This window comes from Meleagris gallopavo, chromosome 22, assembly GCF_000146605.3.
Source record: "Meleagris gallopavo isolate NT-WF06-2002-E0010 breed Aviagen turkey brand Nicholas breeding stock chromosome 22, Turkey_5.1, whole genome shotgun sequence".
Lineage (NCBI taxonomy): Eukaryota > Metazoa > Chordata > Aves > Galliformes > Phasianidae > Meleagris > Meleagris gallopavo.
This window is the reverse complement of record NC_015032.2, coordinates 541,433-569,402: the sequence shown is the minus strand read 5'-3', so window position 1 is coordinate 569,402 and position 27,970 is coordinate 541,433. Positions and strand designations below refer to the sequence as shown.

Sequence of the window (27,970 nt, the reverse complement as noted above, 5' to 3'; positions counted from 1 at the left end):
GATAAAGAATTGGTTGGATAGTCGTAGCCAGGTCATGGTCAATGGCTCTACGTGGAAGTGGAGGGCTGTGATTAGTGGGTTTCCTCCACAGATTTATCCTGGGATCAGTGCTCTTGAACATCTACATCAATGACATAGATGATAAGATCAAGCGTACCCTCAAGAGTTTGCAGATGACATCATAGAAGGAAGGGACACCACTCCTTCTTCACAGGAGCACCTCCTACAAAGAAAGGTTGAGGGAGGTGGATTTGTTAAATTTGGAAAAGGCACCACTGAGACCTCATTGTGGCCTTCCAGTACTTGAGGGAAGCTTATAAGCAGGAAGGGGAGAAACTTTTTACATGGTGTGATAGCAACAGGACAAGAGGGAATAGCTTTAAACTAAAAAAGAAGAAATTTAAGTTAGATGTTAGGAAAAAATTCTTTTCCCAGAGGGCGGTGAGGCTCTGACACTGCTGCCCAGAGAAATCATGGATGCACCACCCCTGGAGATGTTCAAGGCAAGGCTGGATGGAGCCCTGAGCAGGCTGATCTTGTGGGTGCCAACTAGCCTATGGCAGGGGGCTTGGAGCTCAATGATCTTTAAGGTTCCTTCCAACTCAAACCTCTCTATGATTCTATTAGGTACCAGTTTAAAAGATGTCTGATGCATCCAACTGTCACTGTTGATGCATCCCATCTTTCTCCACTTCTAAGTTACGTGAAGTCACTCCTCTATTATGTTCACATGAAATACCACATATAGGCTGTAAATGAAAACAGAAGGAATACCTGAAACATGGATCTTGGTGAAATACAGGTCTACATATTATCCTAATATTAGAATTAAAAAGTAATTGTCATCCTACAGTATCTGCATTTTATAATACTCATGGAAGAAAGCACCAAGGAAGTTTATGAAAGCAATCTCGCAGCTTCTATTTAAGAAGGGTAGCAGTAGACTTACCTGTATTTTGTAGCAGTTCCTGATGTGTGCCTGTTTTGTCCTCCACCAAGCCACCCCCAGTCTGCTCAGCCGGTAAGCTGCCATGGTTACTGCCATTTGTACTTGGTGTTGCAGGTGCAAGCTCTGGGATTGCTGGAGTGGTTACAGATGACAGTGCACTTGTAGGAGGAGTGCTTGTTGATAAGCTTGGAGATACAGAAGCAGAAGCAGCAGCAGCGCTAACGCTCACATTGCCAGGCCCAGAAGTGCTCTGTTTTGTAAGACTGGGTACCGGAGGTGTCACAGTTTTATTGTCTAGTTCTGCTGGTGATTGCTCTGTTCCCAAGTTACTTGGGACTGATGTCTCCAGCCCCTGACCTTCTGCTTCTCCATCCAAGGTGTACTGCTCTTCCCCTTTCTCAAGGGAGCCAGTGACTTTCTTGCACGCTTTTGTCAGCAAGAGTTGGCCAATTTTGTCTACTTTTCCCTTTCCTTTACTAGAAGAAACAGGACTTCGTCTGTTCCCGGGTCCTGGACTACTGCTAAGAAGAGGTGAAACCACGGGTCCAGGCTGCGTGGCTGTAGCGGGGCACTGGTCACTTGACCCACTGCTCTGAGAAGCAGCTTCTTCAGGGCTCGAGTCTTTTGCTGGCTGAGCAGGAAGATGCGAAGGAACATTTGAAGAAGTTGTAGCAGGAGAAGGCAGCTGAACAGGGGGTGCCAAGGGATTAAGAACGAGTGGCCTGCTCGTGGGAATACTAGGAGCAGGGCTGCTGGAGGATGTGCTAGGAGGAGCAGGTGCAGAGGAGAACTTGATGTTCTGTGGTATATGTAAAGGGCCCACAACCGCCACCGACTGAGGCATTAGGCTAGAGTTGGACGTCATCGGGGCTGTGGGAATCGTACTTGGTTGAGAGCCTTTCATAACCTGAATTATTGAGGAAGAGTTTATAAAAACAGGTGTAATGAACTGCGGCCGTGCATTAGACTGAACTGCCGACTGTCCCTCAGAAACCATAACTTTGTTTCCTACGTTAGGCATTGTGACAACAGTAGACACTAATGTGGGTTGCAAGTGAGATGGCAACGGTGCTGATGTATTAGCAGAAGATGTAATGGGGTTTGAAGTTACAAAAACTGTTATCTGGTTGGGTGGTAAGGGAGCTGAAATAGAAGAACTGACAGGCCTTTGCATTACTGGGGGAACACTCTGTGTAACATTTGAGTTTATTTCTCCCGGTTCCTGATGCCCTGGATTTGAACAGGGCTCATTACTTTGAGGCAAACTATGTGAATTAGATGGCTCTTTGCTAGAAGATGCATCTTGCAGGGGAGGAATGACAGCTACCTTTTTTATCTCCTCCACAGTGGTGACTACTGGTGCCATTTCAAGACCAGTCAGTCCTGGGGGCTTAATGGTTACATTAGGAGCTCCAGAATTATCGAGAAGTTGGCTTAAAGAAGTTGGTGCTTCCCTCATAGCCGGAGATACCATGGTTTTACTTTCCTCCAAAACTGGAAGCTTACCCACTTCTAAGGCCTGCCCATCTTTTTTTGACTGCTCCTCTGGAACCAACATTTTTATTTCTGGGGTAGGGATACCTTTTAGTTCAATGCTGGGCTGGTCTTTGTTACCTTGGACAATTTGTGCACTTTGACATTCGTTATCTTGAGGAACACTGAGGCTCTCTTTATTGTCTTCAGGAATGCCAGTCATAGCAGGTGCAGAAACTGCAGGACTCTGATTACTTAGCATGTTATTATTTTGAAAACTTGTAGTAACAGGTGTTGGCAAAGAAGCAGGACCAACCATCATATTCCTCTGCATATCTACATTCTGCAAGAGAGATGGATTCTGCGGAGTAGCTAACGATAATTTTGCTGCTTTTGAATTCTGTCTACCAGGACTTGGTGTTGTTTTCCTGCTGGATCCAGGACTGGATCTTCGACTACTGCTTGGACTTGCTCTTTTTGTTCCTCCAGCATTCGTTTGCTTTCCTGAATTAACAACACTTTCCAATTTGTGTGACTGTGGAGCAGCAAAACTAGACTGATTGTTAATTGTGAGATTTGATGGGGCTTGTCCAATGGCCTTCAAAGTAGTAGGATTAAGACCCTGCTGATCAAATCCTCTACTGAGATTAGGCCTGGGAGGTAAAGGAATATTAATTTGGGGAGGGAAAAGACCAGCTATAGAAGCGTTGAGTCTCTCTGGAGACAGGCTTATTTCTGAGGGTTCTGTGCTAGGCGGCCGGTTATTAGGAGTCTGAGGATAGTATGGCCTTGGGCTTGCTCTGTTTGGGGTTTTAGGCCTTGAAGTTTGTGATGGAGTAGCAACATTAGGAAAATGGTGTGCAAGGGAGCCAGGCAGAGAATTAGATTGCTGCTGAGGACTTGTGCCTTGGGTGGTTGAAAGTGGGGATGGTCCAGGTTTGGCTCCCGTCATCATTAATTGATTCTGTGAAACTACTAAATGAGATGTCAAATTATTCTGAGCTCCTGATGCTGCGGGGCCTTCAGTTCCACCTCCGTCTGGAAGGGAGGATACTGATGAAACTTCTCCCAGAGGTGAGCTGGAAGGATTCTGTACATTATCTTGATAAACCATTTTTCTTGCATTATTTCCCAGAGAAGGATTGCTTGGCAAGGAAATTCTCTGTTTATCAGGAGACAGAGGCACAGACCCAGGGCCTTGTAGATTGACCATCACTGGCATGTTACCACTCTGCTGCATGGGCATTCTTTGGGCATCTGGATTCAGAGGCCCTCGAGGTGGATGAACTCCTTGTGGTAGGGGCAGCCTGACTGATTTGGAATCTTGCTGCATCATAAGCATCATCATCATTTGCTGCTGTTGCTGCGGTGTTTGCGGCGGCGCCTGAGCTTGCTGTGGAGGCAGCTGTGGCTGCTGTTGCAGCTGCTGTGGCTGCTGTGTATGTGGCATGAGTTGAGGTGGCATCTGCTGAAGTGGTCTTTGTTCCACTGGCTGAGAAGGATAACCTAAGAGGACACAGTGACATGCTGATCAAAAACAAAAATCAGAGAAAGCAGAATTTATGTAATGAATGGCATCAGATAGCAGGTGTAGGTAGGAGAGCCTGTTAATCCCCTGTAACACCCACATTAACTAAACAGGCTTTATAAATAAGGGAAATTATTTTACTTAAAGTGTTTTTAAGAATTATAAATGACCTGTGTGACACTGAATGAAAGGTCTCTAATATACCAGTGACCAGCTATTACTCTGGCTTCACAACACCTCAGAAAGTCTCTGCACCTGTCCACAGGCTTGTTGCCACTTTCAAATGCAGAGTTAAACTTTCACAAATTAATTATCCTCAAAACAAACCTAAAAGTTTGTAAGACAAGAACTAGAAAGCCTGTTACGTATCTGACCATTTCCATTGTACAAAGTAGAATCTACCATGCATCAATGTATTACTTTGCAAAAAGAGTGCTAAAAGGAACACACGCAGTATATAATCCTTCCTATGAATAAAGGATAATTTCAGCAGTAACTTCCATCTCTTAAAAATTAAAAATCTGAAAAATCAACTACTGGCTACTGTCAGTTTTAAAGACACTGGTCTGTGCTACTGCTAGGAGTACAGAAATCTACCAAATGTGATATTGCTAAGTAATTCTACAGTATTCAATATGATACCTGGGTGATACACGAGGATGCAGACATCTATTCATTTAGAGCTAATTCAAAGAATACAAATAAAGGAATCAATTATTTACTAGGAGAAAAAAATGCTTGGACTTGAACATGCAAGAAAGTACAGTCACAAAGATCAGTAAAAGCTCTACTGTAGTGACAACATTTAACACTCACCTGGTGGCCTGCTTCCAAAGTCTGAAAGTTTAGGGCCTGAGCTGTCTAAGTTGATTCCTTGATCTCCAGACGTTGATGACTGATCGCTCTCCTCCAGGCCGCCTGGGCGCGGTTCTGAGGAGCTGAAAGAAAAATAATTGCTGTTTACATACAGCCGTAACGTCAGAGTTTGGATTCTGCTTCCACAACCATCCCAGCACTTCTGGCTGACCTGCAAGTAACTCATGGAAACAGATCACTGCCTCAGGCACAGTGCAGCAGATCTGAACACTGCCCAGGAAACAGCCGACAGTCACATCTGGGCCTTACATACTAGTCCTGAAGGGACAAGCTGCCTGGTGCTTTACTCACCCGAAGCATTTCTTTCTTTCCTGTTTATAATTAAGGGAATGCCAATGGATACTTCAAATGTATATATAAATAGTTCTCCTGATGCATTTAGACAGGCTTCCCTCAAATATTGCTATGCCATCTGTACAGATAAATATCGTGTATATATGCACTGAACTTCAATGGCAGCACCACGTTCCCAGGGGAGACCAGCTTAGGATGTAAGACCTCTATCCATGTCACAGCACAAACGTATCAACACATCAGGTATTCAAGGCCACCCACCAGAGCACACAGCCCTGCGGGACGCAGACCCTGCTCCAGGAGATCCTGGGGGACAAGTTAAAATTGCCAAGATTTGACATCAAATGCTTCCACTGTATCACGACAGCCTTTGCAAGCTTAGAACAAGCATGCTTTCACAGCTAACCTGTGGCCAGAGGATGTAAGATGAAGAGGGATGAAGAGTAAAAGACTTTAATGGCTTATTGGCTTCATGAGTATACTGAGGCTGTATGGAGATCTATGTAATAACAGCTCTCCGTTTAAACTAAAAACATCAAAACAGGTCCACTGCCTGCAAGGAGAAGCAAACTTCTACAGGAATGATGAGGAAAAAGAAATTCTCAGCAAAACAAGGATTTGAATTATATAAAAGCTTACCTGATGGTAACAGCCAGCTTCTGGTATATGGACAGCTGGCAGCAAGAAACCCAGGCCTGCCCCAACATCCTATTAACTATCCAGTGCTCAGAAAGCAGGGAGCAACTTGGAAGCCCCTGAATTTTCACCAGGCAGGGGAGGGTCAGGGGTGGGTCGGGGAAAGGCTCTGCCCCAGCAGGCGGTGGGCACAGCCCCAGTGCCTGAGCTCAGGGAGTGCTGGGACACTGCCCCATTGAGCCACTGGTCTGGGGTGCTGCGTGGAGCCCGATGTGCTCCTTGCAACTGGGGATGTTCCACGTTTCTGTGATTTCTTAAAAATGGGGATGGGGATTACAAATGTTACAGTTAAGGGTCAGATAAAAAGCGGTTGCAGAGCATTACCACACAAACGGGCTTAACCTAGAAAGCTGTCCTTGTGCAAAATCAATTCTTCCAAATCACCTCCAGCCAGATGGGAGCCATAAGGCAAGCTGCAAAACAAAACCTCGCTAAACTCAACTGGAGTTTTGTTCTCTAGCAACCAGGAACAGTGATTACTTCAGGAACAACTGCTGCTGCAGTTTCTGGGAAATTTAAACACAAATTGAATTTCAAATGCAGCTGAACTTTACCGAGCCCATTTAACAAGCACCAGCTATCTAAGAAGCCCACCACATTCTGAATACGCATAACAAGCAAGACAGTGAGTCTGTGCCAGAGGGACAAACATTCCTTGTTTGTTCTTCCCCCCTATTGCTCTCAGTGCAAAGACAAACCAGCTGCACAGTATGGATTAGTAGTTTTCTAAGGGCGCTTTAGCTCTACAGCTGCATTGCTGAGCACGGCTCTCAGATATGAACCTGCAGTCAGAGCACAAAGAGAATGTCAGAAGAGAAAAAAAAACAAGGCTAAGCAGAAAAAAAACACCTCACCAGCAAACAAGCAAAAAAAAAAAAAAGAGAGATGCAGATGCTGACATAAGACCGGAAGAAATAAAGATACAGGGAAGGCAAAGCAAACTTCATAACAGCAAACAATCTCCTGGGAGATTCTGCAGCAGCTTTATCTATCCATTCACTGATATTCCCAGGCCACACTGAGGCTGCATGACCATCAGCAAGAGCAATGAAAACAAAACTTTAACAGGCTTTTCTTTAATGAACACTAATAACGATACAATGACTCCATATTTTCCTTTGCTGCAAATGATCAGCAGTGCCCACAAAGCACTGTTGCCAGTGCCATGCAATGTTTTGATGCATAGAAAAATATGCCATAGTTACTGTGTGAAAGGTACCTGGATAGCTTTAAAGTTCAGGAAAACAACAGACAGAAAAATACCTGTTTGCTTTTTATTCAAGCCCTGTTTGAAAGCAGAAGGACACTCATTCCAAGGCACACCAGTGTTGCACACTATGTGTATTTTGGCCACTTGGTTCTAATGCCATAATTTCTGATCATTTAATTTGAAATCACCAGGCCTGTTTTGCAGCAATTTGAGCTGACAGGCTGTACCGTGACCTGTATGTAGAACTAAAGAGTAGGTATTTGACATTTCTTCTGAACCTTTTAAACTGGCGTGCTTTGCCTTGCCTTCATTCAGCACCTCCACATCTGCAAAACGCATTTTATAGCAGCACTAGGAAATTAAGGCAGTTAAGGACTGTCACAAAAGATCCCTTGCAATAGATAAATGCAAATCTGGATATTCTTGCGCTGCAAATTTGCACAAACTTCTTCCATTCTTTTCTAAAGCAAACTGGGAAAAAAAACCACAGAAGTTTACACCAACATGTAGATTCCTGCAGCCACAGGTTAGCTATATAGCAGATATACAGATATACTGTATCTGTATATACCATTTTAGCTGAAAAAAGGCACAGCAGCAGTATTCTACCATCTGCACTGGTATTAGTACACTGCCAACAGCAAAGGTTTACGGGACACCCGGCCAACAAAGAATATGCAAGTCAGTGGTGAATGAAAAGACTCAATAATATCGTATTTCCACCATACAGATATGATAATTTATTTTCTCTCATGTACTATCTCATTGGCCTATTACTCTCAGAGTTTTTTCTCCTAACCTCTTCCAGGCTAAGAAGGCCAGCATTGCTTGGGCTTGTTTTTCCCGCACCACACTCCAACTCCTAGCTGCAACTTCCACTAAGAAAAGACCAGCTCAACTCCAGGCAGAACCACAATAGGATATAGATGTATCCCAGAAAACAACCCCCTTCAAAAATCTATACAACATATTGTTATACAAAGGCTTATAATTCTTCTGAAAGTGTTTCCCTACTGTCTGCCTGTGACCATCAGACTGCCTGAGAATGGCAGGCTCCACGTCCAACACCAAGGCTCCAGGAATCCACTGACATTTTGAAGAAAACTTCTCATCTCTTTTACCCAGTAAATGCAGCAAACATTGCTATTTTAAGCAGAAGTATTACTTAACTAGGATGTTTGCATGCTGTTTTTCATCCTGAATGAATTTTGCAGTGGCACACTTGCCATGGAGCTGTCACTTGAGTGAAACTGCTAGCGTAAGAAATAATGCGGTTCTCACTCCACGCTTGCTGAAAACACACCGACAGGTGGCCCGCGAGACCTTCCCATATCTCTTAAAAAAAAAAAACAGTGTAATATCAAACCTACTTTGTTTGTTCCAGTTGTTGATTAGTTTTCTTTTTCCTTGGAGGCTTTTTCTTTTTCGGCTTACTGGCATTCTGACTATTTGGTTTGTTGTTCACACCGAAGTGTCCTGCCGATATATCACTTTGTAGAAGGTTAACCAAGAGTGGACTTGTGAGCGTGACATCTTTATTGACAGGAAAGCCAGGATTTTGTCCACAGGAAATCTGATTCCCATTTGGCGTTCCACTAAACCCGGAATTGAACGGCAGCCCGTGGCCAGGGAAATGACTCCCTGAAGCGCTGTTGTTTCCTTGCATTGCTTGCAGATGGGAAGGCACCATGTTAGACTGCTGCACGGGAACATCAGGTAACATCTGTGTCACGTTCACATCATTATTTGTTGCAGTAGTAGTATCCCCAAGTTGCTGAGACATATGGGGGCCAGGCCCGGTAGGTCTTAAAACTTGCCCTTGTATTCCCATAACCTGAGAAGGGTTACCATTCACAGGGCCTTGTTGAGCCATCATCTGCCCAGTGAACTGCACCATGTTTCCTTGCATGTTTGGGGTTGGTCCTCTCATCAGTTGAGCTGGCCCCGACATAACACTGGACTGGTTTTGAGCATTAAAAGGCTGTTTATTTCCCTGCATTTGAGTGGTCATCATCTGTTCCATCATTGAGTTTGGCTGTAACAAGACCTGACCTTGAGGTCCCATCATCTGATTGTGTGTAGACATCATCTGTTGTCCCTGCTGAGAAATCATCTGTTTGGGTGGGGTCATCCTTTGGGGTGAAGGACCAAGATTTTGATTTTGTGGTGTTACCATCATTTGGCCTTGTGGCATGAGCTGAGTTCGAGAAAGTATCATCTGGTTCTGAGGGTTCATCGATCCCTGAGCCTGAATATTTACCATCTGTCCTTGAGAGGATACAATTTGCTGATGCATTCCCATAAGCTGAGACTGTGGTCCTTGTTGAGGCTGTCCTTGTATGTTGCCCATGTTAACTTGTGGCACTCCACTAGCACCAGCCTGCTGGTTGTTCATATTTCCATGAAGTCCCATTAAATTGGTCTGCATTATATTTGGTGGGCCATGTGGTGCTTGCATCTGATTTTGAGGAGGCCCAGATCCTTGGCCACCTTTAAAAACAATTAAGAAAAAGCTGGTTAGAAACCGATAGGAGTGATATAAAGTTTTCAAATTTGATGTTGAATAACTCCTCCACATTCACTTTCCTCCTTTTTCTAACGAATTGGAACATTGGACATGTTTGCAGTCCTGTGCTATGATGTTTGGTGTCACAGATAAACATTACTTGTCAAAACAGAAAATCATACCAGCACTTCTCAAAACAAACTCCTTCATTGGTGCTTCATACGTGGACCTCACTGCAGAAGACTTGTCACAACTTTCATTTCAGTCATTATCTGTACATAAGCCTAAAAATATTCCACAATATCACCTAACTTCACAAATAATTCCCAACTGAAAGAAGCTTCAAACCTTGAGGTTATTTTATAATAGGTAAAAAATAAATACACATCCAATAGTAATGAAGGGACATAATCCAGATGAAAGGCCGATAACCAAATTGTTAAGATGAGATATTTATGAAATACAGATGTCTTTTTTCACAAAACTCTCTTTAAGCTGATTTCCAAAGCTTTTAAAGAAACTAATAACTTTTTCAAATAACAACAAGGTGCTTCTTTTCTTCTTTTTCCTAAGATAACACTCTTCTTTTTTTCAGGACAAGAAGTTTCTTTTGTGCTGTATCTTTATTACCCCTAGCCTCCAAACCCTACTGCCAATTACTTTTAGCTTCTCAACAGATACTTCTGGATCCTAGAATGACAGTCCTAAGTAATAATACTTGAGTACAACCAGCCACTTGATTTTCTTTTCCTCATTTAACAATACACATAGCATACCACTTTCAGTCCAAGCTAGCTACAATACTCCATTACTGGTAAGAATGTAATGTTTTATAATTGTGTTATGCAAGTAAAAGCATCATTTTACACACACACACACACACACACAAAACAACATCAATAACTGAGGAACAACATGTTCCAAACAGACCTGTGTGCTGCATATTTTGGCTGGTTTGTAGCTGTGGAGCTCCACTGTTCACTGGTGTTCCTGGTGCTGTGGAAGGCACCTGACCTTGCATGAAGCTCTGGTTAGCCTGGCCTGCAGGGAACCCGGGAGGGAGGCGCTTGGGCATTCCTTAACACAAGAATTTTCTCATTAGTAAGCAGGGAAAGAAGGAAGAGAGAAGAGTAAAGAGGAAAGAAAAAAATCTGTAATTGGATTTCAGTAGGAAGAATACCTTTGAGTATGTACTGTCACACTTCTGGTTTAGACAGAAAGTAATTTTTGCCAATACGTGAAACCCATTGAAAGCATACTTAGAATTCTTACCTGTGCAATAGTTCTGCCTAACAAAGCACTATGACTCCACTGAAAACATAATTCTGCTTCTAGTCTAAGTAGAACACTAACCCCCCAAAAATGGGGAAAAGTCGGCATTTTCAGAAACCAGAATTTGAAGTACCATCATTTGCTGTTCTCAACTGCAGCTCATCTCTCAGCAGGTCCTTAACTTACTCCATGTAAGCAAATACAAATATCTTCCATTTTTATGACACTTTTTTCTCCTCTCAACAAGATCTGCCACCATAACACACCAGGTACACACTTCTTAGCACTCCTTCGCCCTGCTGGTCCATGTACATACAGACTCAGAGTGACTTTTAGGCCCATGGAGGGCTGAGCTGAAGAATCTTCCAGGTAATGAGACAGAACAGGGCTTGGCTACCCACAAGGAGACTTGGCTGCAGCAAGTCCCACGTTTATATCTGCAACCCTGCTACTCCTATTGCAAGTATTCTGTCAGGTCTCCGCCTGGCACAGTGCCCACACGTGGACATATCACACCACCACTGCTGCCCTGCCACAGAGAGCAAAAATTGCACCGTTCCTACCAAAATGAGCAGCAGCATAAACGCCTTTAGCAAAACCCACCTCTTTATCTCACCATCAAATATATCGTACCACAGACCTATTAGAAACTCCATACTCCTGTGTTTTCCTGATTCACTGTCCACAGCCAGAATTTAACCTTGGCTCCTTCTATGGTTATAGCTTTCTTGCACACTCTAACTGTATTGCTTGTGTAAATTAATCTGGTCTCATGTCTACAACTAGTACTTCAGTATAATTGAGTTCATAAGTCAAACATTAGGCGCATCTGTAAATACGGAACAAATATTTCAAACAACACATCACAGGACTATAATTCTAGTTCTGCAAAACTTAGAGGAAAATTCTGCATGTAGGAATGCTTGAATTAAGTGTTAAATTTGGCCTCTTCTGAATTGCAAGATTAACCAGGTAAAAGTGTTGGAATGTATTCATTTACACTAAACCTTGAAATGCAAAGTGCCTCAAAACTGGAAAGATCCCTAACTATGGCTTAATTATTGTCTAAATTGCAGGAAGGATTAAGTATGGACAGAAGCCAGGCAAAAACCTCAGCAGGTAGAAGGTAGCTTTGTTTAAATCAACAGAATCCTGTCTTTTTAAAACATCTGGGGATATTGCTCACAGCAGGATTACTGACTTTAGCAATAGGACCTGGAGTGAGTCCAAATAACATATTTTGATAGTTTATTTGGGTTGTTATTTTTAACAAAGCAAAAGTAGGGTTTTGTCTATAGTAGGTTTACATAGTAAGTATGCAGAGATTAGGCTGTCTAGAGGTGAGGGTTACATTACCTAGAAGACAGTGATTCTTGACCACTGACATACAGCTGGAGAGACAAAACTGTAAGGAAATGTGACAATTCTCAAAATATGTGGCTGCTGAAGACAAGAAAGGAGGTAGCAAGTAAAAGGCACTGGCAGACCCTAAAACCAGTCTGCAGGAGGAAAACCCTAAAACTGAGACAATTCAGATGAATCAAACTGAACCAAATTCAAATGAGATCCACAACACAAACAGTGAAGACACCTGCCTATATCAGCAGACCGAGGAATGGGTACTTCCTACAGCTCATCTGAGCTGTATCAGATGCACAGTGTGAGAACACAGGAAAACAGAGTACATACAGAACTGTGTGGGGGTAGATAGGTGGTAGGTAGAGACTTTATAAATACAGAAGGAAAAGATTTTAAAGAGCCAGGCAAGAGCCTGTGCACAGGTACCTGAGAGCAGCCATTCAGGAGAAAGACAAACAAATGGAGAGAACTGCTACAAGTCAGGCACAGCACCATAAAAGGCACAAGGGAAAAAGAAAAATGAGGACACAAAAGAGATCCTAGGATTCATAAATGAAATTCTGCCATTGCTAGAGAAGCCTTCTGAGAGTAGTAAGGCAAAAATGTGGAGATCCAAAGAGAAAACAAAGGACCACAAGACAAAAGAGGAAATTAAAACCTCCCTTTACTTTCTCATTTTAGAGCAGGGAATAGCAGTAACAGTGCTTCCATAGTGAAGAAACCGATGATAAATAAAGATAGGGTCAAGAGGAAACATCCACAACTTAGAAGGGAAGATGTAAAATAATGCTTCATTTCTGTAGCAGAAAACATAAGTGGTGACAGACAAAGCTGAAGGGAAAAAAAAAACATTCATTTGTTTTTACTGAACTCTCCCTTTCAAAACAAACAAACAATATCTTTGCTTCTTCTGAACTTGCTGTAAGGCAACAGAAGAACTGCCAAGAGGATGATGAGGAGTCATAAGCAGCAACTACATACAACAATTTCGTTCTGCCGTGGCCAAGAGTTCACTTCTAGGTTACTAATGCAGCATGTCAGGACACAGCTAGATAGTAAAACTGAAGTAACTGATGCTAATTCACCCATACTCACCTTACATGTACACAACCTATATCTTCATTTTGTCTCTGACATGACTTTTTGAAAAGGAACAATAACATTAATTCTAGCCATTTTATGTTCTTTCTTTTATTGTAAAAGACAGTCTTAGTACTTCTTACCTCCTAAGCCAGGGTGTAAACCTTGTGGACCTTGGTTTTGCTGCTGCATCACCATGAAGTTGGGGGGTACGTTCCCCTGTTGCACCATAGCATTACGACTAGGAGAACTGACAGTCTGCTGAAATCCCTGGGGAAGCGTGCTACTTTGGGGAGGCCTTGGTCCCATCTGCTGCTGCGTCTGGTTAACTGTTGGAGATGATGCAGGTGATCCCTGCTGGAAGGAGGAGGGAGAGGAAGCAGGAGACTTGTTGGTCAAGTGGGGTTGTTGTAGTGGTGTAGGAACGCGTGAGGGCCCTCCCTGAAGGCTTTTCATTTGAGGAGCAGTAAACTGGCCAGGATTGCTCATTTGGGGAAAGTTTGAGTGAGCCTGGGAAGCTTGCTGGCTTCCGAAAGGATATGGAGGTGGAGGATGAGTAGGAGTTTGTACTGTGGCTAGAGATGGTCTTGCTTGAAGTTGCTGCTGCATTTGTCCAGGTAAAGGGGCCTTTTTCCAACCCTGGTTTACTGTCAATGTACCCAGTGCTCCCTGGGTTGGAGGAGGCTGAAGTGCTCCTGAAGGAAGCTGGTTCCAGCCAGGGGGAACTGGAACCTGTGCTGGTGAAGTAAACGAAGGTCGAATACCCTGCTGTGGCTGCTGATGTGGCTGGGGAGGACGTGTCTGCAACTGTGTTTGTTGTTGTAGTTGCTGAAAGTTGGCTGAGTTCATTTGCCTGTTTACAGGAACTGATTGCATTGAATGGAGTTGCGGAGCTAAAGATCCAGATGGATGATTTTGCTGCTGGATATTTAACCCAGATAAAAGTGGGTCCATTGCATCTATTAAAATAGCAAAGAAAAGTAAAAATAAAAGTAAATAACCTACTGTAGACAAAAACCACCACAAAACAAGGAAGGGTAAATTGTTTGCTTGCATCTGCTCGCTCTGCTGAAATTAAGGTCTAACAAATATTCACACTCCAGTGCTCCAATTCCTTCAATAGACAGGACAGACAATACTTGGCTTCTCAGGATTCCCTTTGAAAACCTCCCAAGTCTCATGAATTTATAACCTCTAACTAAAAAAAAAAAAAGGGTAACTCCATTGCACTTGTTCCTACAAACACAAGCCTTCTACACACTGACTGGTAGAATAACACAAACACTAACTGGTATTATTCCTGCCAGCTAAAAAAGTGGCAAAATGAGGAATTAACAAAGTCCTAGAATATTTGAAACATTTATTAGAAATGTTGTCTGTAAGAATAAATTTTATAAAGATCTAAAGGAAGCTGGTAAATACTACTACAATTTTATGGAGGGAGAACTAATAATCTCCTCTCTTTTTCTCCAGCCTCAAAATTATGAAGAAAATACCTCAATTTATGGCTAGGCCCCTCCTACCAAGATCCCCAAATGTTAAGTTCCTAGTATATCTACTCCTGTTTTAAAACCACTTGTCCTTAATCTGGTACATGTGCTTCCTACTGCAGACACCTGACTCATTCAACCATTCCTTTCCTTAAGACAAAGCTCTGTCCTAACAGGCAAAGGATACTACTGCTGCTCAACACATTTGAAGAAAACATTAAGGAACCTGGTGACTTCAGATCCCCATATTATCTGACAAATGTCACCATATTAACAGGGACAAGGAGGGCCCTCCAGAAAGAGCAACTCTCAGAAAAGGCGAGGGAAAAGCTTCAGGAAACTCTGGAGTTCATTTACAAGTACAGTCTCAAACTTGCACATTGAAGAAAAATATTCCAGGTAAACATTTCTAGTAAAGAGCAGTGCTCTGAGTAATTTTTACCACCTGGCTGTGAGGAAGGTCGAGGTGTTCTTGGCTGCAGCTCTGTACCAGCACCACCTGCCACCATAGAGGATGGCATGCTTCCACTCTGGGACATCATAACGGCTGCAGCATTGCTCATTCTTATTAAACCTTAAAATAATAATAATAATAATAATAATTAAAAGGCAGCATATTACCAAGTACAGCAATTTTTTTTTACATAGAAAAGCATTAAAAAAAAAAAAGCAGCATTTAGATTTTACAAATTGTTCCCTGAGATCTCTGCCTCAAAGCTTAGACTTTGGAATAAAACACACAAAATGAAGTCACACTGAAGCAGAGCCTTTAACACCAAACCCTTAGAGGGCTGCAGAAAGAATCTGCCTGCTTACCAACTATTTGAAGCTTTCCTCTCTTGCCTGACCTGGCACCAAGTGACAAGACTGTACCAAAGTCATGCATTGTAAGAAAGAACAGTTCTAACGTCTCCTTTACAAAGGCTGCTATTTTGTAAAATGGTTTATATCTCTGACCTGATGGTTAAATTCTTTTATTTGTATTGTTAACTTCAGGCAGGAAAGGAACCTCATGATCATCCAGGGAAGATAAGCTTTCTGAGTCAAACATTCCTGCTCTTTGCTAAGCACCACGATTTACTATTTAACTGTTGTTTAATCAGCTAATAGGTAAAGAATTCCATTCATTCCCAACAACAGCCACAAACGTGCCTTAAATTATCTGTTGATCCCAGTTTTCTAATTGCACGAAGTCCTATTTACTAAGATACTACCTAGTTTATCTTGCCTTTTGATTCAGCTATTAAAATAAATTACATAGTGGTTTTCCTTCAACTTTGAATAAAATCTTGCTTTTATAATGAGAAATTACTTACTATGCACATACAAACCAAGCATTCAATAAAACTTCGCCTCTTAAAGAAATCCAATTCTCTACGATCAGATCTCAGAAGGCTATCCAAAGATGAGACTAAGCATAATGACAGGTGCCCCGTCCTTCGCTTCATCACACCAGATTTCATCTACAGTAGCCTACTTTTCTGCACCGAATCAGGCCTTATGCCGAATGCCATAAAATAGAACACTGTGTCATAATCTCTGTACATTTTAAAGTGAAGTCACTCTACTAGACTAAAGTGATTTTACAGCCTCTAATAAAAAAATGATTCAAAAAAGCCAAAAAACCTGCCCCACCCAGATCACTCCAGCGTTAATACGGAAAACACAGCCAATGATTTACATGACCTGGAATTAGACAGTCAGGAACAAGATCATAACCAATTTTATGGCAACTATAATTCTTTTAACAATAATTGCTATGATCAGTGAAATTTCATGATATGTTTAATAAATTCCAAGCTTTGCAAATCTAAATCATTTATTTAAAAAGCAATTTACCTTGTCCCCCTTGCATGGGAAATCCAGGTTCCATTCGTACTGAGTTGTTTGCTCCCAGCGGCCCATTGATTCGAACATCCTGGCTTCTACTTTGAGCTAAGGCTAAATTGATAGCACCTTCCCCTAGAAGTAATGCAGAAGTTGGGGGAATTGAACGATACACAGGAAAGCAGAATACAGACACCTTCAAAAGGACATTTAAAAGATGTCAAGGAAGGAAGAACAAACTTTACCTTTAATATGCACTTTATAAGTTATGTACAATGTCCTTATCTTTATGTTTCGATTTTAAAAAAAGACAGCATCATGGCAAGCATTAAGTGCCTTCAGTTTCAACCTCGGTGTGCTCTGAGAACAGCTGTCCAGGACAGATATTTCAGTCACGAACTCCACTGAAACCTTGGTTTAAAAAAGCCTCATAGGAACCAATCAGGAATAGGGTACATTTTACTAGTAACACTCACAAGAACATTCTTCAGCAGGTTTCCTGGTGCTTAAAGGATTTTCAGCTTCTGTTATTATTATTATACCTACTCTCAGAGGAATAAAAGCCTTACACTCCCTTTTCATTGAAATTATTCTCCAAACTGCTGAATTACAGGATTCATAACATTTAGTAAATGCACAAAACCACTTGATGAGAATGCTTAAAATTTTAGTACGTATTCATTATAATGCCCAGGAAAACAAAGTAAGCATGAAATACCTTCAATCTGAACAGAGAGAATCCCCAGATCACGAAGCTGTTGGTTATTATTCTGAGCCAGAATGCGCAGCCGCTCCGCAGCTTCGCGGGGTATGTTAAAGGTGACACGCACACTGTTCCAAGGCTCTATTTTCTGCAGCTTTAACTTGTTGGATTCTTAAAAGAGAAAAGGCCAGAGTAATTCCAAGGTCAATTTTCAAACATGTCTCGTGCAGTGACTTGGTAAAAAAGCACATGTGAAAACCCCCAAAACAGCGATTTGCAGTGAAAATGACCACAGCTACCCTCAGACCCAGGAGAGTTCTCCAGCACAGATGAGACCACGGCATTACTTTCCAAAAATTAGCCAAACGAAAACTGAGAAGTTGGGACTAATAAAATAGCCAACACAAACACTCAATAACATCACTCAAGAAGTGAAATATCCTGTGAAGAAACTACTTTGGAAAGACAGACCATATACTACAGGGGATTTAATAGAACTGTTAGCGTACAAGATGTGTGAGAAATGTGAATATGAGACTGAAGCCCTCGCGTTCATTCTGCAAAACGCTTGTGAAATGTTTTTTGTAGGCCAGTGCCATTGAAGCCTTACTGATATTCCATTCACTCCTACCACATTACTCAGTGATTCTGAACAGGGATGCTGAAACTGCTGCAGAAACCATATTGAAGTTGTACTAAATATTTAACAGCAGTTTTTCTGTAAGCCTGTTCTACGTATGAGCGCTTCTACACAAAATCAATCCTTTTAAAAATAACAGGTGGGAACAGGCAAAAAGATAAGCCAGCAACATTGGAAATATAGATCTGAAGTTGTATGCAGTTAAAACATTCCTACAAAATGCTGTTTAGGATAAGAAAAGGCTAGATTCCTAATACAGATTTACTGGCTTCCAACATCAAACTTTTTGACAAGGAAGAATGGCAGACCTGCAGGAGTTTGCCTTGTGTTCCCTAAGAACACGTCACTTCACAGTGCCTGTAGCTCATCCCTCTCTTGTCCTAACTTGTTCACCAAGACCCTTCTGCTGCTGCAGTACTCGGTTTGTCCTCTTTCCAGCAAACGCATCTTCAGCAGGACAGGTGACAGAAGCTTAAAATCCTCTTTGATACAGGTCTGAGTGGTGCTATATTGAATCTTACCAGTGTTCCAACACTTACGTATAAAAAACACATTATCAGTTTCAGTACTTCTGCATGTTGGTATCTGATCTCTCATTTTTCAAACATCAAATCTGACAAGTCTAAACCAATATGATTCATTAACTTGACATTCTGAATATCTTGTTTTGTTCTGAATCAGTTTAAATAACTCACCACAATGATCATTTCAAACATGTTGATTTTAAAGATTTGTTTTCTGCTTTCTCAGCTGAAGATTGAATTGTGTTCATTAATCCTGCCATTAATATTTATAACGAATGCAGCATACAGATGCCTGTATGTAACAAAGGCAACTCTACACAGACACAGATTGAATTTGCTCCCATCAAAGTGCTACACCATTGCTAGCCACATCATCTTCAACTACCTCGAGGACACAGCTCAAACCAGTGGGATTTCTTCTTCAGCGAATTTGCCTTATCACAGCTTTGTAACTTCCATTCAGACCTCAACAACCGAAGCCATCAGTTCCAACTGACTATGACTAGAGAAAATGGAAAGCTAAGAACAAAGTGACCCAGAAATTTGACTAGTTTACTCAGAAGCCAGAAGTTAGTTTTCAGAAATGGTACTCTGCACTATGAAGAAACACGTAACACAAAAAACATTTTAAAATCTAATCCAGAAAATTGGATTTCTTTAAACACAAAAACTGACTGCCCTTAAAGAACAGTGGATTCTTCTTTGTATTATGTGATTTCAAAAGAACATACAAAAAAAGCAGCATGATAGGACAGTGACCTCCAGTTCTCAGGAAAAGACAGGCAGGAAAGAGGAGAGAAAACTCATACTGGCAAATGTGTGGCTTTTAGGCTGCATTGTATCATAATAAGCCAAAGCAGAGCAGTGCTGCTGTGGTTCTGCACTTCATGGTGCTGCTGTGTACGCACCTGCTGCTGCATTTAAGGCAACCCCTCTCGGTTTACCTGTTTCTGTAGCAGACTACACTGATAGCAGGCAGTCACCTGACTGTTCAGTAACATACATCAATCTCCTCCAGTGATCAGAAGAGGGGCATTGCTGGGCTGACCAGTAGTGGGGAGGGAGCAAATCACTGATGCAAACACACTGACCCAAACCACCCCAACACAGCACCCATCCAGAAAGACTGTTATTGTGTGAGAAAGACTACATAACCAAACAGCTATAGTTAATCATCATAAGTTCCTTTGCAAAGACACTGAGACAGTGGACAGATGTTTTTTCCAAATCTAGATATGCTGATAAAAGACGTTGCTGTTCCAAAAGCCCGTGTTACCAATGAACTAGGGAAGTCTGTCCACACAGTGGGCACGCAGGGCCATGTGAGAATGCTCCATTCTCCCCCCTTCAGAAAAAAAGCCTGGTAGATGAGGTCAGTGCAGCAGCAAAGTGACAGTAATGATTTGAACAGGCCCAGCTACTTCAAAGTGAATCTATTCTCAACTGCAGTGGTTTAAATTGGATGGTTTTGATATTAAAAAGCACGTCCTGTTTGGACAAGCTTGGTTTCACTTTCATACAAAAGAGCAATATGTAATGGAGAGAAATGAAAGAGAAAAAAAACAAGTAAAACACTGGAACCAAATAGGAATGAATGAACTCACTAATCGGATCAGTTTTAAACAATAAAGTAACTGCAGAAACTTGTACTTAGTGCCCCTGAGAAGAACAGCACCCAGATGGACTAAGATCAAGCCCAACCAACCATCCAAGGAACTAGAAAATGGCAATCTATTTCTTTTTACAAGCATTCTGATTATGTAATTAATTATTCTAAGGACAGTTGAAAAAATGATGAGAAAGTACATTACCCATATGTAGAAGGCCAGGTACATTCTCCAGTATAACACTCAGTTTCTGTTCAAAGTCTCTATCCCCTATATCTCCTTTAAAAGCTACAAAGATTGTGGAATCCTCAGGAGCAGCCTCCTGTTTCAGTTCGTCTTCCTCCAGTCCTGAATCCAAATCCACTTCTAAGTCTTCCATAGCCGAGGAGTACAAGGAGGCACATGTATCTCCCAGCTTTGGTAGGTCGTCCAAAACCATTGTGTCTAACAGCGGGAGCCAGTCAGACGTTCAGAAGATACTTTGGGAAAAAAATATAAGTTAGTCTGCAAAGACACGAACAGCTGCACTCAACAGTGCACAAAGAAGAGAGAAAACCTACCGGGTGACCCCGTGCTCGGGCCTGCGGGACAAACAGCGCGACTCCAAGCAGCGCAGCCATCGCAGCGGCCGAGCTGTTTGTCCACCAGAACAAAGAGGAGTTGGTGGTTTCCTGACAGAATCCTTCCACATGTGACTGGAGCGGTATTCCAGCTGACCTAAATGACAGAGAAAAAGAGAACGGTACATGAAATCAATTACTCTCATCTCCGCATCATACAGAGGACAAACAAGAATCCAAAGCAACTCTGCAATGCTTGGCTGCCGGGAACCTGCAGGGCACTCAGCAACACTTTGATGGCAGGGAGCTGGGGGGGAACCACCACACATAATTGTAGGGATTGCAGATGCTTTGTACAACAAAGCAGTAAGAAAGCCACAGCACCAGAAGATATTCAGCATTTGATGAGAATTTTACTCGTCCAAAGAACTCCTCAGCACACAATGCTTGCTTTGTGGAGGCTTAGGTGTTCCCAGCTGCTTAAGCACATTACAACTTGAAACGTACTGACTCTATGCCAGCCCACAGCTTCTCCATCTTCTAGTGGAATTCAGTAAATCAAGTCATGTGCCTGATACTTCTCACTCCAAGAAACATACAATAAATTGCAGTTACATTATGATGTTACCTATGCAGAGGTACCACCTGAGACAGAAGCTGTCCATACAGTACAGAGAAGAGCAGCATTTACTGAGATTCACACTCTCCTGCTTTGCCTGCAGCCATGACAGGGCTACAGGACCACATGAGACAGCCCGATCCCCGCTCCGGTCTCACACCCAACGCTCAGCAAATATTTCTTATGCAATCCAAGCATCCAAGAGTCAATACAGAGAGGAACCAGCTCCTGCCCACCGCCGTGATTAACAAATCAAACCAACAGGCCGCGCTGCCAAGACCTTGCAACTCCCAAGCTGTTGGCATTCAGTGTGACGCGCTCAGTTCAGGATGCTCTGCCCTCCAATGGGATGCAGACCAGCTTCTCGGCAGAGGATCAAGTTCCCAACACAAATTAAAACCGCAAATCGGAGATTAAAGATGAATTGCAGATAGTGGCTAGAAAAAAAAAAAAAAGCCTTTCTTCATCCAGAAAGTAACCATGTTAGAAAGACTTACACTGTGCTGAGATGTGCACAGCCACCCAACCCAGCACAGCCTCCCTGCTGCAGCAGCAGGCCTCCGCTCTGGATCGCCACTCAGATTTGGGATTGCAGATGCAGGTGGTTTTGTAATCCATGTTCTTTTGCAGTCTGCACTGAAAGTAAAAATACTTCCCATGTGTCTCCACAGTGCTTTCAGACAAGTACTTTTTATTTGTTCCCCAGACTCTTTCATGCTCAGCTAAATCACAGCTCTGAGTGCTCGGCAGCTGCACTGAGTCAAACTCCAGTTCCACATCACATGCCCAGGTAACGAGGACACAACTGATAACTATCTGCAGAAAAGTTGGTTCAATTGATTTTCACAAACAAATGAATGGTGAGTGTCTTTGGCAGGGCCGGGCTGGTTTCCCTAACCACAGATCACCCTGTAATATTCATTACACATACTCTGACTTCTGGAAAGAAGGAGCTCGGAGCCCAACACGAGGAGCAGCCTTAGGGACAATCACACTGGGGCCTGAATGAGCACCCTGTGAAAAACAAGCTGCATCTTCTGGAAACAACAAAACACACACAATCTTTTTTCAGAAAGAGAAATATTGGATCAATACATGAGGTTTTAAATGCTCAAAATACGTACAATTTCTCAGGGGAGATCTTCTACCTCCATTGAGAAGCACAAATATTTCTGACAGTGCCGAGCACCGAAGAAATGACCTCTTCCTCTGTAAAAGCACAAACTCTTCAATGTTATTTATTTATTTTGAATGTTAGTGTCTGAAGTGCCTGTGGCAGCTTTAAAGACTCCTCTCAAACACGCGGCTTGGCCTGTTCCTACGCTCAGGTAGGATTTATACCAACTGCGACAGGAAGAAGCGATGATTTGTGAAACCTTCCTCTTTGGGCAGAACACAGCCTGTCTTCCATCCCCAAACCAAATGAATCCCAGCTGCATCCCTCTTGCTAACAAATTCTGTAATCCCCTGGTTATAAGGTTGACTGCCATAAATCAGAAGCCAGCCCACAAGCACAATTAGCAAGGATCTTCATTCAACACTCCTCCCTTTAACCTTTCCCACCACTATTTTCCCCCTCCCCCCAAAAAAAGAATAAAAACAAAAACCTTCAGGCCTAAGCACACACAGTAAAAGCCCAGTCCCACAGTGATGCTGGTAACTCGTGTAGATGCCTGTAGAGGCTGGGACTGCAGCTCTCATGACCAAGAGTCACACTGGAATCAATGTGAAGAACTGCAGAACAGCCTGAGCTGTGGCAGCGGGCAGCCCGGGCCTCCAGCAGGAGCCTGCAGCACAGATCCAGTGCCACGTGATGGGACAGTGCTTAGCAATGCCAGTGGGTTCCTGGGAGAGGGGATCAGAGCAGATCGGAGCAGATCTGAGACAGCCTGCAGCAGCTAGCTGGGGCAGCTGAGTGCTGGGAAAAGCCAGATGGAGGCAGGATAAAATGAGCTGTGTCTTGGTAGTCATGTCCTGAGACAAGCTCAAATGATTTGAACTTATGGTTATACCCGCCTGTTAAGCAGAGCTTGAAGCCTTTATGTCTCTTTCTTCCCATCCCACTTGCACTGTGCAAGTCAAGTAAAGCACAGCAAGGCTTTGTCCAGTAGCTGGAAAGAGTGAGAGCAGTTCCTTCACAAGCATGGAGGAACCAGAAGGACGGAAGGGCTGATGTCCTTCATGAGCAGATGCCAGAAGTCAGCACAGAGCGCAGCCCTCAATCACACAGTGGCAATTATTTAAAGCTGCTGAAACCAGAAACAAGAAGAAAAATCAGTCCAGAAATGAGACTACAATCAAGTCCTTCAGGGAATCCAGAACTGATGGCGAGGAGAAAAATGCTCTGATAGCAGCAAGTAGTGACATAATTTCCAAAGGACACACAAGCCTCCCTGCTTCCTCCTTCATTGAAGAATATTGCTCAAACCTCTAAATGGGAATAAAAGGAAATTGGAAAAAAAAAACAACCAACAACACATCCAGCATCCTGGATGCTTCCTAGATTGTTGACATTCCTTCCAAGCCAAGCCATTCTGTGATTCTGTGATTCTATGATTCATTCCATGGTTCATACACAAGGGGTCTATGATGCAAACGCCAAAATTACATACTTGTTCTAAGCATTCAGATTCAAATGCAACGTATACTCCTTTTGCCTTCCACCACAAATTCCCACAACTTCAGCTGTGTTTTGTCTTCAGTTAATTCCAGGCTGGGAAGTGGTGTGAAACAGTAACTCCCAAAAAATGACATTTTGAAAGAAAGTTTCTATGTTCCATATGACAAGGATACACAATTACAAAAATATCTGATGTTCCACAATGAACGTCTTGGTTTTTAAACACAGCTTTGCAGCAAATCCTGCCCCAGTCTGAATTCAGCAAACAGGCTTTTTGACTACATCCCAATATTAACAGCAAGCACTGAGATCTAGAAAAACCAACCTTTTGTCACAGGTAAAGAGCCACATACGCTACTTTTGGCTGACAAAACAGAGCAAGTTTTATCCACACTAATGCCCCGTTTGTTCTCTTTCAAGATTCAAGACCAGCCCTTCTGGATGTCATTCATTAAAAGAAAAACAGAAAAGGGAATAAGAAAGCACAACAACAGTGCACTGCCACGAGCCGCCTCATCCCAAGCAGACTCCTCCAGCTCAGGCTGACCCCACCAAAGCACACCGTGGGCCCACACGAGCACCTCAGTGGGATGTTTCTACCACAGATGGCCAACAGAGCGAGGTGAGCCATCCCTGGATCCAGCTCCTGTTCGTGGCTTCCCCACCGCGCTCTCCAACCTTTCAGCATAACGAAGGCGCAGCAGTAAACTGATGGCTTCAGCAAAGCCAAATCAGGGGTTTTATAGCAGCAGTGCTCTTTGAGCACGTGTCCTGCTTACATGCAACCTGCTCATCAGCGTGGCAGCAGGTGAGGGAATAAAACTCAGAAAAATAAGCTGAAATTGGGTATTTTCTACCTAGAATAGAGAAAAATCCCTTTAGAATTCCCCAGCTTGGCATCTCTGCTAGCCCAGCAGCTTCAAGGCAGGGAAGCACTAACGTTACATCACATCACACATGCTTTGCAGCAGCTTTCATTGCTACCTACCATTTCTGGACCTGTGGTAACTTCTTGTGCCTCTTCACATCGTAACTCAAGAAGCAGCGTAGGGCCAAGCAAAGAATCTCAGTGGCTGAAACACGAGGATAACGCCGCTGATTCCAGCTGTTCTGGTGATCACACTCACGTGAACGCCATGATATCAAGCTGACAAGCAAAACTTTCGGATTTTAATACCATTCACTAAACACAGGCCAAAACTCAAAATGCAGCTAAAGCAAACATGAACCAACTTCTCCCCCTTCTCACAGCAGGACGCTCCCTGCAGTGCAGCCACTGGGCTCTGCGCTGTGTGCCACGGAGCGGACAGAGCACAGCCAGCAGCAGCGGCCAGGCCGGGCTGCCCCAGCAGCTGCAGGGCAGAGGAAGGTGCTCGGGAGGAGGGATGTCAGCTGCTGCTGCCTCCGTTCCCCTGAGCACTCAGCAATATCAAGTTTGGTTATGGAAAGTCACTAATCAGCTTCAGCAAGTTCCCTCCAGCTTTCCTTACAGTAAGTGATCTGACAGAGACCTCGGGAGTGCCCAGGCACTGAACAGACATCTTCACAGACAGCAAAGAACCCATCCGACAGCTCTGTAAAGAGTTCAATCAACACAAAAAGGCCCAGTTTGATCTGATGCTTGCCCAAATGTCAATGAAGCAAATGAAGGCAGGCTTCATTCATCCTGATGCACAGCTTTTCTCTATTCTCATATTTTTCCACTACACTTCCACAGCCTTCAAAACAAGTAAAACCTGTGTTTGTCTGAAAGATAGAAAACCACAGATGGCTGCAACGCATGTGCTGCATTTTGATGCACGTTCTTTAGTGGAATGTTGGCATTTTTAAGGTTCTATGAAGCTGAAGTTTATGAGCTGTGCTGAAACTCCACAGCTCGAGCCATTCTGCTGTGGACAAATCTCCATCTGGGCAACTCATTCTTAATTCAACAGAAGCCAACAGCTTCCATCGCCAAGGTTGCTTTAAAACCCAGTGCTAACTCCAGAGCAAGCTAAGTAACCACACAGCAAGATGCCCACGTGTAAGAGCTGAGGAGGAGCCCAGGAGGCTCCCTGCCCTACACGTGAGCCCTCTCAGCACTGGCACTCCTCGCGGAAACTGCAGACTGCAGATATTAAGGATGTTGCTATCTATAAGAAATGTACCACAGCCTGTAGCACATGAACACCGTGACAGTGCTGTGCAGTTGGTCACTTTTCATTAAGGCCCATCAATGCAATTAGCAAATAAGTAAAATGAGAAGCTATTTAACCTTAGATGCATCTTGACAAGAAATCATTTGATCTCATCTTCTGAAGGCTACGAGAAAAACCCTTGTCAAGTAGAGGCCTACTCAACATGTGGTGGTGACAGGCTTCTTATCTCAGGTTGAACCAATCCCCAACAAAGCTGTCTGGGCCAACAGCCCCACACGTGGCTCCTTTGTCCCCAAACCCTCGCTGATGTTCATAAATACTGGTACAACAAGCAGGTATTCGTGACTCTCAGTCCTGAACCTCTACCTCTTCTTTACTGCAGTATCCTCCACCAGGCTCTTCTCTGCGCAGTGAAAGCCCGTGAAATTTCATTAAAATTTGTAAAATCCTGAAACATTGTGAAGTATGAAGAAAAAAAGTCAGTCTCCTGACTGCATAAAAGCTTGCAGCACAGCACATTCTGCACTCTCCGAAGCCTTTGGCAAAATGAAATCCTGAAAGTGTTAACTATTGTCACTACTGCTATTAAGAGCCACAGTGTGGTCTCTACGGTAAAACGGATGCAACAGAATTAGACAGCAATGTATTAGTGTGGGATGGAAAGAGGGCCTGAAGAAATCCTCAGAAGGAACACACAGAAGCTAAGACACACACAAGCTGCAGGGCTGAAATGTCACCTGTGTGGGGTGGCTGCTGCTGAAGAGGCCACTGGAAGTTTGCAAACAGGGCAGAGTGAGAGGCAGATAGAACACACAGCAACCAGTGCCTCCATAAAGCAAACATGACACAAGTTCCATCTGTTAGCCAGATAGGAAATCTCTCACCTGGAATACGGTGATGGATCTTCCCTGCCTCAGGTCTGGATATGTCTAGCATTATTTTTCTTTCCATTTCTGCCCCATCGCTTTTCCCAGTTCTAAGCATTCTTTCCCATAGCTTCCGCTCTGGCCAACGTTAAGGAACAAGTTTATGTCTGAGCACAATTTCTGCAATTCAGGACAGACTCTCAGCTGTAAGCCCTGCTGTTCATCCAGTGGGGCTCCCTGTACGGTGTCACATTTGTATTTCACAATAGAGGCCACACGGTTTTGAAAGAGACGCCAACACCAAGTTCCCTGCCCTTCAGGGGACACCAATGACCTGTAAAAGCTCTACTTCCACTGCAAACCAACCGTTACAGCCACTTTCGCTCCTCAATGTCCTTGGCAGCAAACCTTTTGCCTCTGCAAAACTTTTAAATGCGTTGTATCTATGTAATGCAACTGCAACTCCAGCTTCCTTCCAAAAGCAATCAGTACAGTATTCAAAAATAAAAACATACTGTAAGCCCATTCAGTGGCCTAGTTATGAGTTTAAGACATTTAACATCTGCTACAAAGGTATGTGATCTTTGGCAGTACCACAGCTGAGAAGACTTGAGCGATAGTACAAATGTTCATCAGAATGTAACTCTATTGCCCCAATTTCAAGTATTTAAGCAGCTGAAAAGCGAAAGCATTAATACTCAGTTTACAAATGCAGGTAGGGGCCTGGGTTTCTCATGTTTTCCCACACGTTTTAAAAGAAGCAGCTATTTCTCTACCAGAACAGCACAACATTACTGCACACTGCCTGATGCAAGCCGCGAGTCCCACAGGACGCAAAGCGGGCCGGGCAGCAGCAGCCCGGGGAGCACAGCTGAGAGCAGCTCCTTGTGCGGGGGGCAGGGGGAGGAAGGGGAGATCGGGCTTTCTGAAAGAAACCGAACTCGAGAAAGGCACGGACGCACCGAGAGTACGAGATCAGAAGCCTTTCTGTCACTACAGCGGCGAGTTACGGAGAAATACAAACAAAAGCTGGGGCTCAAAGAAACGTCAACGCAACCCTCACTGACATCTCCAAACAGCCGCCAAAGAACCGAGCCCAGAAACGGCGCCCGAGCCGACAGCGGCTGCGGCAC

At 43.3% G+C, this 27,970-nt stretch overlaps 1 protein-coding gene across 3 annotated transcripts in view; it reads right to left on the bottom strand.

The window, feature by feature from the left end:
• Positions 1-27,895, bottom strand: part of NCOA6 (nuclear receptor coactivator 6) — a 39,591-nt gene extending 11,696 nt beyond the window's left edge. The window contains exons 1-11 of one of the 3 annotated variants that reach the window (XM_019622122.2): positions 24,822-27,895; positions 20,595-20,751; positions 20,239-20,513; positions 17,279-17,434; positions 16,573-16,695; positions 15,179-15,307; positions 13,387-14,202; positions 10,463-10,609; positions 8,397-9,516; positions 4,767-4,888; positions 950-3,928 (exon numbers count right to left, since the gene is read on the bottom strand). In XM_019622122.2, the coding sequence (XP_019477667.1) occupies positions 950-3,928; positions 4,767-4,888; positions 8,397-9,516; positions 10,463-10,609; positions 13,387-14,202; positions 15,179-15,307; positions 16,573-16,695; positions 17,279-17,434; positions 20,239-20,473 (5,827 nt within the window). In that variant the 5' untranslated portion in view covers positions 20,474-20,513; positions 20,595-20,751; positions 24,822-27,895. Of the gene's footprint in view, positions 1-949; positions 3,929-4,766; positions 4,889-8,396; positions 9,517-10,462; positions 10,610-13,386; positions 14,203-15,178; positions 15,308-16,572; positions 16,696-17,278; positions 17,435-20,238; positions 20,514-20,594; positions 20,752-21,493; positions 21,650-24,821 lie in introns of those variants that run through there. The other 2 variants (XM_010722220.3, XM_010722219.3) reach the window with 2 other exon arrangements.
• Positions 27,896-27,970: the final 75 nt, after the last annotated feature.